The following is a 17,914-nucleotide window of genomic DNA, read 5'->3' on the forward strand; positions in this document are numbered from 1 at the left end:
ATATGTAATACTTTAAACAATAAAGAATTTAAATTAAAAAAAAATTTTTTTAATTACACTCATCTAATCTAATTCCAGGCTGCATGCTAGGCTTAACTGTAAAGAATGCTCAAACTTTGTTTTGGAATCTATAATTAAAGTTACTTTTACTATTTACATTCATTATGGTATTATATACTAGTAAGTGTCTAGTCTATGAAAAATTAAACTTGAGCACAAAATAAAGATAAATTAAAAGTCACATTAATAAACGGAAGGACAGCCCTAGTGAAAATGATGAAATGCCACCCACTTGCTTCCGTTAAGTTTATATGGCAGAGTTGACTTCAAGAAAGCGAGATCATCCAGGCAAGACTAATCTAATTGCGTGATCTCTTAAAAGCAGAGTGCCTTCTCTGGCAGATGTCAGGTGTGTATTGCAGAAGAGAAAATCAGACAAATTTGAAGTGTGAGGGAGATCTGACACACTCTTGCTGGCTTGAAGATTGGGGGTACACATGAAATAAAATGTGGGTGGCCTTAAGGAGCTGAGAGAGGCCCTTAATGACAGCCAGTAGGACATGGGACCTCAGTCTAAATTCAGCCAATGACCTAAATGAGCTTTGAAGCAAATTCTTCCTTAGAGTTTCCAGATAAGCATGCAGCCCTGCCACACCTTGATTTTGTTTGGCCTTGTAAGACCCTGAGTAGACAATCCAGCCGGCCATATAGTGCCAGACATCTGACCTACAGAACTATGAGCTAATAAATGGTGTTGTTTTAAGCCCTAAGTTTGTGATGGTTTGTTACACAACAATAGAAAACTAATATATTTTTTCTTTTTTTAATATATTTCTTCATTGATTTCAGAGAGGAAGGGAGAAAGAGAGAGAGATAGAAACGTCAATGATGAGAAAATCATTGATTGGCTGCCTCCCGCACGCCCCCCACTGGGGATCGAGCCCGCAACCCAGCATGTGCCCTTGGCCGGAATCGAACCTGGGACCCCCACCCCAAGTCCACAGGCTGACGCTCTATCCACTGAGCCAGGCTGGCCAGGGCATATATCTTTTCAATACAAATAAATGTCAATTTCCACAGAAGATATTAACTCTCAAATATATATTAGGTAATAGCCTCAGCCTAAATTCTTGCTGATCTCCCTACCTCACTCTAGAGGGCCTTACAAGTATACAGTTAGGGCATTGCCCTAGATAATCAGTGCTCATCTTACAGGGACATTTCTGTGATCCAAATGTCCTTTATGAGACACATTTTTAAGATTCAACAATCACTTGGGAATTGGAACAACTAACCATGAGTGAGATATTACAGTTCTTAGAGGGTAACATTCTTTTCTGGTAGAGTTCAGGTACATGAACTTTACACATTCTTTTTCCAAACAAGATGTAGTTATGTGGCAACTTATCTCTAATTCCAACGTTTACCTTAAAAGTTGCACAGATTTGAAAAGAATCTATATAATAAAAGCCTAAGCGACTGTTACGGCAGAACGACCGATGCTATGATGCACACTGACCACCAAGGGCAGAAGCTCAACACAGGAGTTGCCCCCTGGTGGTCAGTGTGCTCCCCCAGGGGGAGAGGCCACTCAGCCAGAAGCCAGGCTCACGGCTGGTGAGCACAGCAGCGGTGGCGGGAGCCTCTCCTGCTTCTGCAGCAGTGCTAAGGAGCAGCGAGCCTAGCGGTAAGGAGCCTGCGGCTAAGGAGCAGTGAGCTGAGCGGTAAGGAGTGAGCAGGCGGGTGGTAAGGAGCGAGGGATCCTGGATTGCGAGAGGGATGTCCGACTGCGAGAGGGCTCAGGCCGAGCTGAGGAACGCCCCCCCCCTCCCAAATTTCGTGCACTGGGCCTCTAGTAGTCTATGAAAAGAGTGCCATCTGGAAATATCAATCATGAAGAGAAAAAACAGATCAAACAGGAGAGACTGAGCAGGCAGTGGGAACCCACCATGTTCTTGGCAGTTAGGCTAAGCCTTGGAAAGCACAAGACAGTCCTGATAAAAAGTCTTCCTACATCCTGTGCCCCTGAAACCATCGCTTCTCAAGAGTAGGGGTGCCAAGGAATGTAAACCAGTAGCAAGACCCACCCTGAAGTTCTGGCAAACCAGGAGCAGAAACACAAGACTCTTTCACCTCAACAAATATTTATTGAACTGCTGCTACGTGCAGCAAGGAACTAATTTGGTCCTACTGGGGACACAAAGATGAATAAGGCAAGGCACCTTTGACATAATGTTTGAGGATTCAGCACCACTACCCCTGTACCCTTGCAAAAAAAAAGTAAATGGAAAAAGGAAGAAGTAACTCCTCAATTCATTATTCTTTTCTAATTGTAAACAAAATGGTATAATTTAATTTAAAATAAAGCTTTTTTAAAGGCAAAAATTTTAAGGTAAAATTAAAAACACACACACAACTAAAGAACAAAACTAACCTGGTCCTAATCTCCCCTTCTCCTTTGCAAAATAACAATTATTCACATTATATCCTACTCTAGGTTTTTACTAGTATCATTTAACATTTTTGTCATTTTGTCTTTTAAAAAATTGTACCAACAAAGACCATATTGTAAGCTTGCAAAGTAGACCTAGCACACAGACATGCTATAAAATTCAGAGGGAAGCCAAACAGAAAACCTTCAGACAAGGTTTTTCTTGTGGACAATTCTTATTCTCTTTACACCATTAGATGCAGAATTTTACACTCCATTATCAAATAATCAGTGAGCCAAAGAAACTTTCAAGTCATCAAGACAGAGAGAAGGCAGGCCAAACACAGACTTAATATAAAAAGTTAGTCTAGAGATGTGAAACAAAGAACACAGACAGGGATGAAAAGGCAAGAGCATGAAAACAACTCCAAAGATGTAAAAATTCACAAGAAACAATGGAAAAATATCGTCGGGTGAGGATTAACAAAACAACAACCAAAAAAAGCAAAAATCACAAGAAACATAAAAGGGCTAACAGTGACAGTGTAAAGATCTCTTAAAAGCAGAGTGCCTTTTTATCACATTGGTTATCACATTGGTTTCTTAAAAATCCAGTTAAGCCCAGCCGGCATGGCTCAGTGGTTGAGCGTTGACCTATGAACCAGGAGGTTGCGATTGGATTCCCGGTCAGGGCCATGCCTGAGTTGTGGGCTCAATCCCCAGTGTGGGGCATGCAGGAGGCAGCCAATAAATGACTATCTCTCATTGATGTTTCTATCTCTCTCTCTCTCCTTTCCTCTCTGAAATCAATATATCCTGTATAATAAAAGCCTAATATGCTAAATGTCTGGTCATCCAGGTGGCCATTCAATCAATCGAAGCGTAATGTGCTAATGATATGCTAGGGCCACTCAACTGCTTGCTATAACGTGCACTGACCACCAGGGGGGCAGAAAGTCAACCAGTCGACCAGTCGCTAAGACGTGCACTGACCACCAGGGGGTAGATGCTCTGACTGGTAGGTTAGCTTGCTGCTGGGGTCCAGCTGATCGGAACTGAGCGAGATGGGCCAGACACACCCTGGAGCCCTCCCACAGTCCCTCTTTGGCTGGCCAACCTCCTGTGTCTTTCCCCAGCCCCGATTGTGCACCGGTGGGGGTCCCTCGACCTGGCCTGCACCCTCTCGCAATCTGGGACCCCTTGGGCGATGTCAGAGAGCTGATTTCAGCCCAATCCTGCAGGCCAGGCCGAGGGACCCCACTGGTGCATGAATTCATGCACTGAGCCTCTAGTATTTAACTGGATATATATATATATATATATATATATATATATATATATATATATACATATCTCCAGTTAAATGCCTTTGCAAGCAACAACATCTAAAATATAAGTACCAAGAAGGTTGAAACTAAATGGATGGGGCAGGGAAATATGCCAAGCAAATACAAAACAAAAAAGAGGTGCTAATGTCCAAACAGATATTCAAGAATAATTGCTAAAATTCAGGTACAGTTTACATATAGTAAAATCACCCTTTTGAAGGGTGCAGTTTAATGAGTTTTAACAAATGTACACAATCATGTTACCATCACCACAATACAGACATGGAGTACTTCCATTGCTCCCAAACATGTCTTGGTACTCTTTTTTTTAGAGAGAGAGAGTTTTTTTGTTGATTTTTAGAGAGAAAGGAAGGCAGAGAGAGAGAGAAAAACATCAATGTGTGAGAGCAAAACATAGATCAGCTGCCTCCTGCCAGAGGATATTGCCATCTATGTATCTGTCTCATACTAGATGCCAGTCCTTGATGTCAGGGACCATTTTTATCTTTTTCTCACCACAACCTGGCTCAGAGCCTGGCATTCATGTTTGTGGAATGAATATTGCCTCAACTGCAGATTTCTGCCTTACTTCCTCGGAGTTCATAAAAAGGTCCTCACCAGCTTTCTGGAGCACACCACACCTCTCTCTTGGTTCATAGAGAAGAAACTATCAATAAATACCTATGAAATAAACAGATCTGAATAAACTAATGTATAGTCTATAACAGTGGTCGGCAAACGGCGGCTCACGAGCCACATGTGGCTCTTTGGCCCCTTGAGTGTGACTCTTCCACAAAATACCACATGCAGGCTCGCACATACAGTGCGATTAACTTTGTGGCCCATGTGCAGAAGTCGGTTTTTGGCTCTCAAAAGAAATTTCAGTCGTTGTACTGTTGATATTTGGCTCTGTTGACGAGTTTGCCGACCACTGGTCTATAATAATAAAAGCATAATATGCTAATTAGACCGAATGACCTTCCAGACGAAGCCATGATGGCGAGGGCCGAGGCAGAGGCAGCTGCTGTGGCGGCGGTGGGCCGAGCCCCTTGCACAAATTTCGTGCAGGGGCCTCTGGTAATGTATAATGTGTATTTCAATTAGTAAAAACTTAATTAATTAGCATATAAAGGAATATATAATTAATCTCCATGATTACTTTTCAATAGCTGCTTTGAGAATGCAGTGGGGCTCTTGTCCGTAGTCTCAATCCTATTCCATATAAACCAACTGCTCGGAAGAGAGTGCTGTAAGCTCCTGTGAGCAGGGACTGTGTCTTAGTTATCACTGAATGAACAAATGATTTACACTTTTCCTTTCCTCATTCCTTTCCCTTCCCCAGCAATCGTAAGAGGCTATAATAGCCACTTTAAGTCAAAGCTGCTGAGTGGAAGGCCCAATGGAAACTGTAAAAGGTGTTTGATTGAGCTTCATGCTGACATCTCCAAATAACTGCACTTTCAAATCAAGTAGCCTTGAGTCATCTTAACTGAAGGAGTCATTGGTGACCAACAATCGCTGAGAGAATGGCCCAGTGCCCGGAGGCTCGGTTCCCTTCCCTCTTTCATGGTTAGCTTTGCTTCCCTATACCCCTTGGGCCTCCCAGGACTCCCAGCAGTGTTCCCAGCAGAATCACGCCTGGCTGAGTTTATTTTTCTTTCCTTTCTGGGCTAGGCTGTCTGCAGACACAGCTGAGGAGCTATTTAGAGCTCACCAGAGACCTTGGGGTTCTATAAGTCTCCGAGATTACACCTCTTTTAAATCTTCAGAAGTCATTAATGCCAAGGAAAGGGAGTCAATAAATGTGATATGTTTTCATCAAAGCAAGACAAAAAGGAAAAGGGGGGAGGAGGGTGCATGAAAACTCCTAAGAAGTTTGAAACTTTTACATGTAACAAAATCACTGGTTTGGGTTGGGGCGAGCTTATTAAAACACAGATTCTGATCAACACTGGCCAACACTCACAGCTGATGATGGACACAGACAAATTTAAGGCCTCCAGTCCTTCACCAAACACACATGCACACACATTCATGCACATTCACATATATTCCTATGCAAAATAACTGAAATGCATACAAGAAAATTAGTCATAAAGTCCCTACATACAGCTTCTTCACCAAGAAGCTCAACTCATCCCTAAGGTACTGCACGAACCACTGACAACGGACAACAAACTCTCTGCAAACTCCTGCCCCACTCTCTCCTGTCTTCCCCTCTCCCCTGATTTCTTCTCACTTTCGTAGTCTTCAGACCTATTAATGAAAAACTGAGTGAGCCTAAAAGCAAATTCAATGCATTCTTCCACTTTTCTGTACCATTTCCCTGTATGACACTGGAAAATCCATAGGGATTCTACACTGAGGAGCTAGTTGTTCAAGCCGCGAGAAATCTTAAGGCTGAGCTTAGAGGAGCCGCATCATTAGGAGACAGGCCTATGGCTTCCATCCGTTAGTTGATTTCACCTTCACTCCCTGATTTCACATAATAGCTGGGGAGAAGGGAAAATGACAGGTGGCGAAGAATCAGCAAACGACAGAGGGACTCTGATATCCTGGCTTTCCACTCTTCAGACTGGAATTTCACAATCATTTCTAACCTAAAAGTAACTCTGAACCCAGCTGCCAGCACCAGCATGGATCCCCTCTGTTGGGTTCCTTTTTCCTCCACGTACACCCTACCGCCACCTTCTCTAGTTCATGAGTTAGCTGCCTCCACAAGTCCCTAACAACGGACAATGGACAACCACCTCTCTGCAAACCCCCACCCCATTCTCTCCCCAGTTTTTTCATCTCGCTCATTTCTCCTCTCTGAGCTTCCCCAGCACTCACAGTTTTATGTGCTGTCTCACATACAACTTGTGTATCACGAAGACTGTGGAAAGCGCTCCAGGCAAGCCCTGTGCAATGTGTGCACCATACCAGGCACACATTATTAGATCTTCAAAACCTGGATTGACTTAGGCATGGTTCCCAAAGCCAGCCCTCATTCCAGCAAAATAAAATAAGTACTGGGGGATTATTAAAGGGTGTGGTAGGTACTCCCCATGCCAACTAGCACACACTCTCCCAGGAGGCTCCGTGACAGCACACTCCGCTGCTGGGATAGGAACAGGGGCTGAGGACACAGGCAGGATGGCACACCAACAGACAGAATCCTCGGCATGCCACGTCAGTGCCCCACTCTAATCAGCCAAATGGTGTTAGGCCAGCCCTCCCAGACCACCAAGATTAGTGCTGTTCTGACACATTATCTGGCAGTGACCAGCTTTCCTCTGGAACCCATTCCCCCACCTCCCAAACGAAAGTCTCAGGTCTGAGATTTCTAGGTGACAGGAATGCAAGGCCAATGTGGAGCACCAACTCAGAATCATCAGCTACACTGCTACACACAGAAACGGGGCAAAACAGAAACAAGTGGTCATTATTGAGCCTGCAGAAATCCTAGGTTCTGAAATCTGTCTGCCTCGATAGCAAAACAAACAATTTCTCCATCATAGTTCAGTTCTCTGAGGTGGGTATGTGACACTTTTTAATTTTTTTGCTGTGAAATATACCATGTAAACAAAAGAATACATTAAATATACATCCCATTTAAAGGAGTACAGTAAGATGAACCCACCACCCAGGCTAAGAATTAACATTCCCAGCATCTCTAAGTTTCTGTGTGCTTTTTCCTCATTATACCCATCCCCACCTCCCCAATGATGACCATTCTTCTGAATTCAAGGTTCATTATTCCCTTCAATTTTTTATAGTTTTATTACCTACGAAGGTATTCATTAAAAAACATATGATTCAACTTTATATTTTCTAACTTTATATAAATTACATCATACTGTATATTTGTTTTCTATGACCTGCTACTCTTGTTCAATGTTATGTTTCTGAGATTTGACCATGTTAATGCAACAATCTTGCACCCATTTTTACTACGGGACAGTACTTCATTATAGGACTATACAGCAGTTTATGATGTTAACTCTTTCTTTAATCAGACAGACCCACTGACTATGTACTAATGCGGTCTGTCTGCAAATAAATTTATGCCCTGTGAATTCTTGGTGGTTAAACCTCGCTGGCTTCCATGTGGCAGACCAGATGATAAAATAACTGGAGCTGTTTCACTTGATTATTCTTTTTGTTGTTGTTGCTAATCCTCAACCGAGCATATTTTTTCCATTGATTGGAAGGGAGGGGGAGAGACAGAGAGTGAGAAAAACATTGATGTGAGGACACAGCGTTCGTTGCCTCCCGCATGTGCCCCAACCAGGGCCAGGGATGGAGCTTGCAACTGAAGCACCTGCCTTTGACAGGAATCAAACCCGCGACCCTTTAGTCCGTGGGCCGACACTCTAACCACTGAGTAAAGCTGGCTAGGGCTCATTTGATCATTCTTAAAGACTGAGCAAGATCTCACTGAGAGATGGAGCTTTGAGGCCTTGGTCGGCAAGCAAAGGTGCCTTTGCTAGATGAACTTGGGTACACTAACCCCTAAGGTAAAGCCCTTACTCGGTTCCAGTTCCATGGCTAAATAAGGCAAGGGGGAAGAGGAGAGGAAAACACTGCTTTGACATTGCAATCTTCACCTTCACGGCACATCAGAGCACCTTTGATCATGGTGAATAGCACCCAAATCCAAGAAAAACCTACCCTTCAGACAGCAAAAGCTAAATATTTAGTCTGGGAGACAGCAGACAGAAGCCCATCATTCTCTCTGCCCTGGCAAACCAAAGACAGCAGAGGATTGCCCTTGAACCCTGAAGGTTTGATTCATCACCCTCTTAACTGATGTGAATGCATCAGCAATGCCTCACTTCCCGGGTTGGGGGGAGGCGGAGAGGGGTGCAATAGACAGTCTCCAGAGCAAGAAACCCCCACCACTGTCACTGAACACTCCCAGTGTGCAAGGCCCTCAGACTGACACACCTCATCTCAGTTCATTCCTGCAATAACCCCATGTGGCAGGTAATATCCCCCTTTTACACCTGAAAAAACTGATGCACCAAGAGGTTTAGTGACCTGCCCAATACCCCACAGCAAGTTGTACTGGGAGGACTCCCATCCAGTCAACTGCCCTGCTACCTACCACCTGTGTGTGCACACTGACCAGCAGCAATGGGGAAAGGGGTTCTTAGGGACACAGAAGATACTGCCCTCGGGTGATACTTTCAAAAGTGCTTGCTGCTGAATGGGAGCAGGTTCCACGTGAACACAGAATAGGTGGATGAGGCTGCAGTGGCTAGGCAGACGGAGGAGGACACCTGTGCAGTTTATAATAACTGGAAGGCGCTTTGCCCACCAGTAATGAACTAGCATTGACTGTCTACCACATGTCATTGCAAAAATGCATCTGGCTGTCTGCTGAAGTCTGCCTGCTGTTTTAACAGTCAACAATCCTCCACACAAACAACAACAAAGAAGGGCTAGCGGGATACAGCGTATGAATTTCAGGGTCCCAAAACTGGAGAACTTCAGAGAGCAATAAATAGAGCAAGAACTTAAGTGCAATCTTGTTAAGAGCTGGACTCCGCCTTCCAGCTCCAAGTGTATCAGTTGTTTGACACAAAATGTCCAAGTCAGCTGAAAGGCCAGAGTGGTGGTGACCAGTGCCAAAGCTAAGAAGCCATCACTCTGCGAGGGTGAAACGCTGAGGGGTTCTCTCGGCCAACACTCGGCACCGACTCTTCTGTTTTCTCTAGTTCTGGGTGCCCATCACTCCTTGGTGGACACAGGTTTGCCAGTTATACTGTTGGTCCTTAACTCTGTGAGACTTGACTGTTTATCCAACCTGTAAGTCACCTAGTGAGTCACAGAGAGAGGCAACTGGTCTTTAGAGCTTGGGGGATGCCACTGCAGATGCTTGGAGAAAAGCAGACGGGGAAACAATACCCTGGCTTCTAATGACACTATAGACAAAAGCCCCAGACACCCAAACCTCTCTTGCTCCCGACACCTGCCAGGCACTGAAACCTCACAAATGCTCAAAACAACCAAGTCCAGAGAGGCTGATGGCTGTCCTCAGAGGAATCTTTCCAGATGCTGCGGGTACTGGCTGGAATCATAAGGTTTCTCCCAGCATTTTCCCCCAAACCCTGGGGCTTGTTTGGGAAGATTTTGTCAGTTATTTGCCTACTCTCCACAGATTAACAAGGATTTACTGTGGTTCTTCTCCTTAAAATGCCTGGGGATTTTGTACATTGTAATAAACAGCCCCCTCTCCATCTCCCTAACACACTTAAAATGATTCTTCTGCCTGGGAACTCAGTTGCCGTGAAAATGAGTTTGCATTAACCCAGGTGTAAGACGGGAATGTCGGTAAATAAAATTTAAGTCATCCGTGATATGTATAACAAGTAAAATATAACTCAGACTCGAAGGACGGGAGGTCTTAACCAACCCCCCAGAAGAGAAACAGAAAATGTCACATTACAAAGCAGCATTGCTCTAAGCATTTCTGTGTGTATCTTAGAAGGCTAACTGTGGCCGCTGCACCCGATGTATAAAAAGCAGTCAAGTTCTGTTCGCCAGTTCCTCTTATCCAAATAACCATTAGCCAGTTCCAAACTTCGACAAGCGACCCCTGACCCTTCCAAGAACCCTGAGTTTTGTACTCCCCTCTGGGCCTCCTTAAAACACGGGGTCAGTTATAAGCTCTCTGGAAATGTCCACCAGTTTCTAACATAAATTGTTCCTTGCCACTTGGCGGCGTGTTTTCAATGGCCCTACTCATCCTCGGAACTCCTCCCCATCCACAGGGGTCTTACCGGGATCTCCCTCCAAAGCAGTTGGTGCTGGGGGACTGGTGCCGGCCCTCTGCAGTGACAGCGGTCCCGCCGGATTCTCTAGAAGGTGGCTGTGATCCTAGAAACGGGATCCAACACAAGAAAAGACAGAAACGTTGAGAAGCTCAACCCTTGTTTGAGATGTGGCTACAGCACAGAGCTCACCTGTGTGTGACAGTTACCTATCACGTGGGACTCAGAGAGGTGAGCAAGATGCAGCCGCCAGCACGAGAAGGAATCGGGGCAGCGGGTGAGATCTGATCAGGGCCACAAAACAGAGGGGCTCAAACCTGGGAAACAGCTCTTCTTCTCTAAGACCTTCAAGAATGTCTAAGGCACTTACAAGCACGTTGCCTTACACAGCACATGAACTTCGGCCATCCACGTGAGACAGAGAACAGATGCTGACCATGCAAAGTGGGGGCAAGGAATTGGGGCATTTCTCCATGTCACAACCAGAGGGCTTTTCTTTTTTTTTCTTTTTCTTTTTTTTAAATATATTTTTATTGATTTTAGAGAGGAAGGGAGAGGGAGAGACAGACAGAAAAACATCAATGATGAGAGATAATCATTGATCAGCAGCCTCCTGCTCGCCCCACACTGGGGATCGATCCCGCAATCTGGGCATGTGCCCTGACCAGGAATTGAACCGTGACCTCCTGGTTCATAGGTCAACGCTCAACCACTGAGCCACGCCAGCCTGGCAACCAGAGAGCTTTTCAAAATCCAAATCAAATTCAATTAAAAATCGAATCATGATACTATTCTGCTAAAAACCTTTCCATAGCTTCCTGCGTCTTAGGATTTGAACCCCAGGCCTTCAAGGCTGTGTGATCTGAGCTGACCTGCCTCTGTGGCTTCACCTCTCAGCACTCTCCTTGCTCCCCACAATCCAGCCACCCTGGCCACCTCTGTTCCCACCACAGGCCAAGCTCACTCCCACTTCTGAGCCTCTGCACATGGGACCCTTCCACCTCTGACTCAGCCACCCCTTTATCCATACCTCCACCTTGACCTGTCAAAACTCCTCATACTCCAGAGGTCTCAGCTTCCCCAGAGGAACTTTCCGTGCCCCCACCCCCAATTCAGATGAGATCCCCTAAAGTACGAGATTTCATACTTCCCACTATCTTTCCTTCATAGCTTTTGTCACAATTATAGTTACACAATTATTTGTGCATTTACTCGCTTGATGTTTAGCATCCCCTGCCCCCACCAAGTAAATTACAAGCTCCTGGGAGTAGGCACCAAGTGAATTTTGCCCCTGCCATCTAGCTAGCACCTGGTCCAAGACCTAGCACATACTAGGTGCTCAATTACCTGTACATGTGCTGTTTTCCTCCATGCACCAAAAGTACACAGCACCATTCGGTCCAGTTCAGGGAGGATTCTCAAGTCAAGGCCCAACCATTCACCAGGTGCCCTTGAATTAGAATTCAAATTCCACCCCTTGAAGCTATAGAAAGCCTGTTTGGGGCCTGGAAAGTCCCTTAGTTACATCACATTTGACAAGAAAAATTATGGAGAAACCCAACCCATTATTTCTGACTTCATGAAATAATTTCCTGCTAGATCCAAGGTGACTAATTTCAGATTGGACTAAAAACAAACAAACGGCCCACATTCAGGGCAGAGGGGGAAACACTCTTCAAATTCCCTGCTCCTGTCAGTATTTTACTAGTGTGAATCTCTAAGACACAGAGTCCCCTTTCCCAGCCAATAGCATCTCATAAAAGACACCCTCAAAGCTCCCCAGGAAGTTTTACTGCATGGGGGTGAGGAAAAATGGGCCAAAGTAACATGTAATAAAGACCTTTTATTTTCCAAAGCCCACGTGGGATGAAAGGAGGTTTTTCTCTGCTCTCAAACCAAACACCACACTGAAAAGACGACGCTTCTTTTGGTCCTTTGTCGGAAAGCTGTCCTTGTAAAATCATGTCACAGTTTTGCTCATGCTACGGATGCTGAAAGGCATCAGGGCTAGCTACGGGCCGGGTCTGGCTGAGCCGTACCCAAACCAGGGACCTGGTAGAGAACCAAACTCTGGGCACCTCCCTACCCCCCGCCCCACCCCTGGGGAGCAGGGCAGCACTCACCGTCTGTCACGGCACTGCCATTAGGCACACTTCCCAGATCAACAGTCGGCCCGTCCAGGAAAATTGTCAGCTCACCGCCCGAGACAACACCGCCTTTGTTCTCCGTCTGCAGGTTCAGGGTCAGCTGTGTGTTCTCCACTGTCGGACACAAAAGGCAACGTGGATGGGAGAAAGCACATGCACCCGGAGTTAAGATTCTGTAAGTTATAAGCTCCCACTTGGCCTACTCTGGCTCCCCTGGCAACATTTTTCTGCATCTTCAACTCTGCCCGTGGCATGGGAAACAGAACGGGAAGGAACATGTCTAATTGTCACTGCTGTATGAGGCTGGTGGGGAAGGCTGTGCTCTTCCTCTTCTAAACATTTTAGGTTATTAGGTTAACTACAGAATTTCTATTTTACTTGTTGGACCATAAGGGAAAACTAGAGATACTGAAGGCGTACAGAGAAAGAAAGTAGTTCCTTCAAGAAGTATCCCTCTACCCATATAGAGGACAGTGGCAAAAAGAAAAGAAACAGGTCAGAAGACCCTGAGGAATCATCTCAGGAGTCATCTCTAGATGAACCATTTCAGGGGCTTATTCTTTTCTTATTTGCATTAAAAAGTGTTGTTGTTGTTTATTTTCAACTCTGAAAATGTTTCACTTTGAAACAAGGAAAACATTTTTAAACAATAAAAGTTCAATACAAGCAAGTCAGCCCCAGAGTCATATGACCCTGGGTTAATCCCGAAAGGGGAGACCACTCACACCTGGCTCTGTGACTGAGGTGGGAAGGCAGCTCACAGTCACAGTCCCCGGAACATTAGGTAGTCAGCCCTGTGGGCAAACAAGACGAGCTGGGAAACCACAGCAGGAAAACAGAACAACCTGGCACGAGGCAGAAGCCCCAAACCCTAGGTGGGCTGGAAACTGCTACACACACACACCCGACCCCCACCACAAAGCTTGGTCACACGGAAGAGCTTCTGTCCAGTTACTGCTCGGGAGCTGTAACCTCCAGGTCAGGGCCATTCAATAATCGCCGGGAGAGAGCAGCGTGTTTGAGGATTTCCAAAGGCTGTGCAGTCCTTCCGTGACTCCCCCACATTTTACAAAGCCAGACCAGGAAAATGCCACATACTCCAACCTCCCTCCCCACCCACTACCCACCACCCACCACTTAATTTTATCTCTTAGTTGCTACTGTATTATTATAAGCTACCTCACTGGTTTTCTAGAACAAGGCAGGGTATGTATAAATAAGTATCTCCATGAGCACTTCCTAGAAACAATCTCCCCCGACTAAAAAGCCTGCCCCAGATTTCTCTAAGGAATAGACACCGTCCTTTAAGAACCTAACAAAAACAAAGTCTGGATCAATTCAAGGATCTAGTATAATAAAGTAGAAATCAGTTACCCTGCAGGTTTTCAAGTTCTCTCCCTTTCCTTAACCTCTCTTCCTGTAACGATCTCTTTTTGAATCCATTGCTATTTTCAGTCAGTTTCACTGAGGGGCTTGGTGAGTTCCAAATATTTCCATAAAATAACACTTGTAATGTGAAAACAAGTTCCTTCAAAAGTCTAGGCATGGGGAGAAAGAACTGAGACCTACCCACCAGCGGCACTCTCCCACCGGGCAAATGAGCCACCCAGGAAGTGAAGCCCCCAGCCCCGGTCTAGCCTTCAGATGACTGCAGTCTCATGAGAGATTCCAGGCCAGACTGTCCAGCTAGGCCACTCCCAAATCCTGACCCACTGAAACCATGAGATAATAAATATTGATTACTGTTTTGAAAAAACGTCAAGGAGTGCCTCCCTACTCTGCTATTTCGAGATCCTGTGCCTAAGACCCCAACAGGGTGTACAGCACAGAGACGGAGGGCAGGTGTCAGCCAGGCAGACTGGGTTCAAATCCCAGTTCTATGACCGAGTAGTCGTGTAGCAATTACTTAATGTGACCATCGGTCTCCCTACAGAACCGGGAGCAGTAAGAGCACATTATTCAGAGGACACTTGTAAAGAAATAAACAGTACCCAGTGAGCTCCTAATAAGCTGTCATTTTTATCATCTTCCTGCTGACTTTCCTGTTTTTAGGCTGAAGAGTCCTGATTTCTCTTGGTCTAACGTGTTCATTGTATAACCAGTCAGTCACCTTTCTTTTGACCTTTCCTAACCTTTTTCAGGTTTCGGCAACACTCTCCACAAAATCTTCCAAGGAAAGCCACATAACCATCACAGGGACGTGAGGGCTCAGAAGCTAGCTTGCAACACTTGGAGACAAATTTGCCATTTCAAAAGAGCCAGTGGATATGGGAAACAGGCTGGCGATTCCTCAAAAAGTTAAGAATAGCCATGGCCAGTGTTTCTCAGTGGTTAGAACCTGAACCAAAGGGTCTCGGGTTCAATTCCCAGTCAAAGGCACCTGCTTGGTTTGCAGGTTCAATTCCCCAGCCCCAGTCAGGGCATGTGCAGGAGGCAACTAATCAATGTGTCTCTCACATCGATGTTTCTCTCTCTCCTCCTCCTTTCCTCCCTCCCTTCCACTCTCTCTAAAAAGCAGTGGGGCGGGGGGGGATATCCTGGGGTGAGGATTAACAAAAAAAAAAGAAAAAGAAAAAGTAAGAGAGACTTCTGCCATCAATCAAATAGAGCATCATTGAGAGCAAGACGACCTGACACCCACGTGCTTCCTGGTGTGCTGCCCTGAGAAGTACACATCACTTTTAAAGTCTTCTTGCTAAAAGCACTTAGCCTGAGCCCAATCAAGCTTCTAACCACCTTCCCAGTACATGAAATTAGGGGACAGAGAAACAAATTCAGTGATGCCATGAGGAAGCCATCAGACATCCAGAATATGGGACATCTATACAATAACTGTCCTGGAGTCTTCAAAAAGTCAGTGTTATTAAACATGTTTCTTTTTTTTTAGAAATGGGGTGTGGGAAAGAGATTCTTCTAGACTGAAAGAAACATAACCCAAAAGCAATGTGTGAATTCTGACTAGCCCTTGGCTTGAAAAAATATTCTTGGGGAAATCTGCACGAGACTGGATATTAAATAATGTCTGAAATTACCGTTAATTTCCTTAGGCTTAAGAATGGCACTATGGTTTTATATATAAATGTTCTTATTCGTGTGAGACTCACGAGAAGATTAGAACGATATCTGCACTTAGTCTTAAATGGTTTTATAGGAGAACAGGCTGAAGTTTTTAAGACTGAAGTGCCATGATATCTGCAAGTTACCTTCAAATGGTTCAGGAAGGAAAAAGAAGCACATTCCCACGGGCTCGCACATATTGGTTAAACAAACGCGGTAAACTGCTAAAAGGGTTGGATCTCAGTGGAGGGCATCTGGGTGCTCATTGTGTTACTCTTTCCATTCTTTTGCATGTTTGAAAATTTCATAATAAAAAGTTGGGAAAAGGTTTTCATTTAATTGGCAAGGCTATTAAAAAATTAAACCTCTGAGAACAGAACACCCCATTATTCTCTTTTTTTAAAAGTAGCTGAGCCAGGGGAGCCCTACAATGCATAATGGGACTAAAGGAGCCATTAGCTAATTGAGTGACAGACTGGAGCGTGCAGGGGAGGCTGAAAGGAGCAAGTGTGGCTGGAAAACGTATACTGGAATCTTAACTATAAATAGCAGCGTTAGCCACCTCGCCTCGGGGCCCTCAGGTTTCACTATAGCCACGCGGACAGCTCTACAAAGGGCCTTTCTCTTCAAGCAAGTCTTCCCACTACTGCCTTTTGACGCATTGCTCAAAAATCAAGAAACTGATGAAATAAATCAGTGTAATAGGTCTATTTCCATAACTAGAATCAGATCTAGGAAGCTCACCAGCTACTCTCAGCCTCGGCAGGCCCTGCTCTATCTGTCGCCCCACAGTTCACATATGTGTATAGAGCACCTGCTATTCTAGTCATAGAGATTCAACAGGAACAAAACAAAGAATCTATGCTCTGGGCTGTTTATTTCTAGTTAGGAGGAACGGGCAATGAGCAATGGCTTTGGTGGTGTTGTTGTGTTGTTGTTTTTTTAAGAAAATTGCATAATCTGTTAGGAGGTTACAAATGTAGTAGGAAAAAATGGAACAAGGCAAGGGATGGAGAGTGCCAGAGGTGGGAGGAGAGTTCGGGGTGGTGAGGAAGTCTCATTGGGAAGGTGACAATTGAGCAAAGACTTAGAGAAGGATGAGGTTGGAGAAACCATGTAGGTACCTGGAAGGAGAATATTCTAGGCAGAAAGAGAAGGAAGCACAGAGGCCCCAGGTGAGAGCATATCTAGCAGGTGTGAGGAATGGCAGGGAGGCCGGTGTGGCTAGAGGAGACGAAGGAAGAGAGTAGCAGACGAGGGCAATGGGTAACCAGAGCCCACAAGGAAGGCCTTGGAGCCCTAGCGAGGCCTGTGACGTTGACTCTGTGTGAGATCAGAGCCCATTGGAGGGTTCTGAACAAGGAAGGGACATGATTCCCATTATAACTATCACTCCGGCTGCAGAAGCAGTAAGGGCTGAAGCAGACGAGACCAGGCAGGAGGTCATTACGATATTCCAAGCGGGAGCAGATGGTGGCTTGGGCCAAGGTGATGGCAGTGTCTTCTGGGAACAGGGTGCCTAAGGGAGACTCTACTTTTGCTTCCTTCCTAACTCACGTTAGGGGGGCTGATGGCCCCCACGGAGCACATCAGCCAGGCCCCACTGTCTCTTGGAATCAAAGCTTTGGGCAAATCATAGGCAGGGGCTGAAAAAAAGAGCCAACTTAGAGCATGGATAGAGGAAGTCAGATTCAATTACAACCAAATGGAACATATATAATGAAAATATTCCGCTGGCAAGAGACTTCAGTTCCACCGAGGAAGCCAAAGTCCTGAGCTCATGCTAACTTCAGCAATCAGCAAGCACACTTCTTCAGTTATGGGACTGTGCCCTACTGCTCTGTTCTAAGTACCCACTGGTAACCAATACCTTGTAATGCTGCTTTATGGAGGTCAACAGACAGCGGTAGGGCTTGGATATTAGAATCCCGGGGAAACGAATTTGGAAAATCTCAAGGGCCATGCCAGGAAATCGCTTCAAAAGCTGCCATACCGAGAGAGACAAGCAGACACTAGGTGCTTCCTGATGGAATCACATATCACCTCATCAAAAAGGGGGTTGGGGAGTGGGGAGGAGAGAACTCTACATCAGATCAAGCCTCTATCTCTACCTATGAGTTTATAGAAAACACGGAGGGACACAATTCAGTAAAACCCCAAATGTGGGAAACTACAGGACAAACCATCCAGTTT

The 17,914-nt window shown here is 45.3% G+C and overlaps 1 protein-coding gene across 2 annotated transcripts in view; it reads right to left on the reverse strand.

Annotated features, from left to right (window-relative positions):
• The window catches only part of WWP2 (WW domain containing E3 ubiquitin protein ligase 2), a 131,241-nt gene that overhangs the window by 60,686 nt on the left and 52,641 nt on the right, over nucleotides 1-17,914 (reverse strand). For both annotated transcript variants that reach the window (XM_080646019.1, XM_080646020.1), the window contains exons 5-6: nucleotides 12,641-12,778; nucleotides 10,527-10,623 (exon numbers count right to left, since the gene is read on the reverse strand). In XM_080646019.1, coding sequence (XP_080502145.1) covers nucleotides 10,527-10,623; nucleotides 12,641-12,778 — 235 coding nt within the window. The remainder of the gene's footprint in view (nucleotides 1-10,526; nucleotides 10,624-12,640; nucleotides 12,779-17,914) is intronic.

Source organism: Plecotus auritus (genome assembly GCF_963455305.1).
Source record: "Plecotus auritus genome assembly, chromosome: 10".
NCBI lineage: Eukaryota > Metazoa > Chordata > Mammalia > Chiroptera > Vespertilionidae > Plecotus > Plecotus auritus.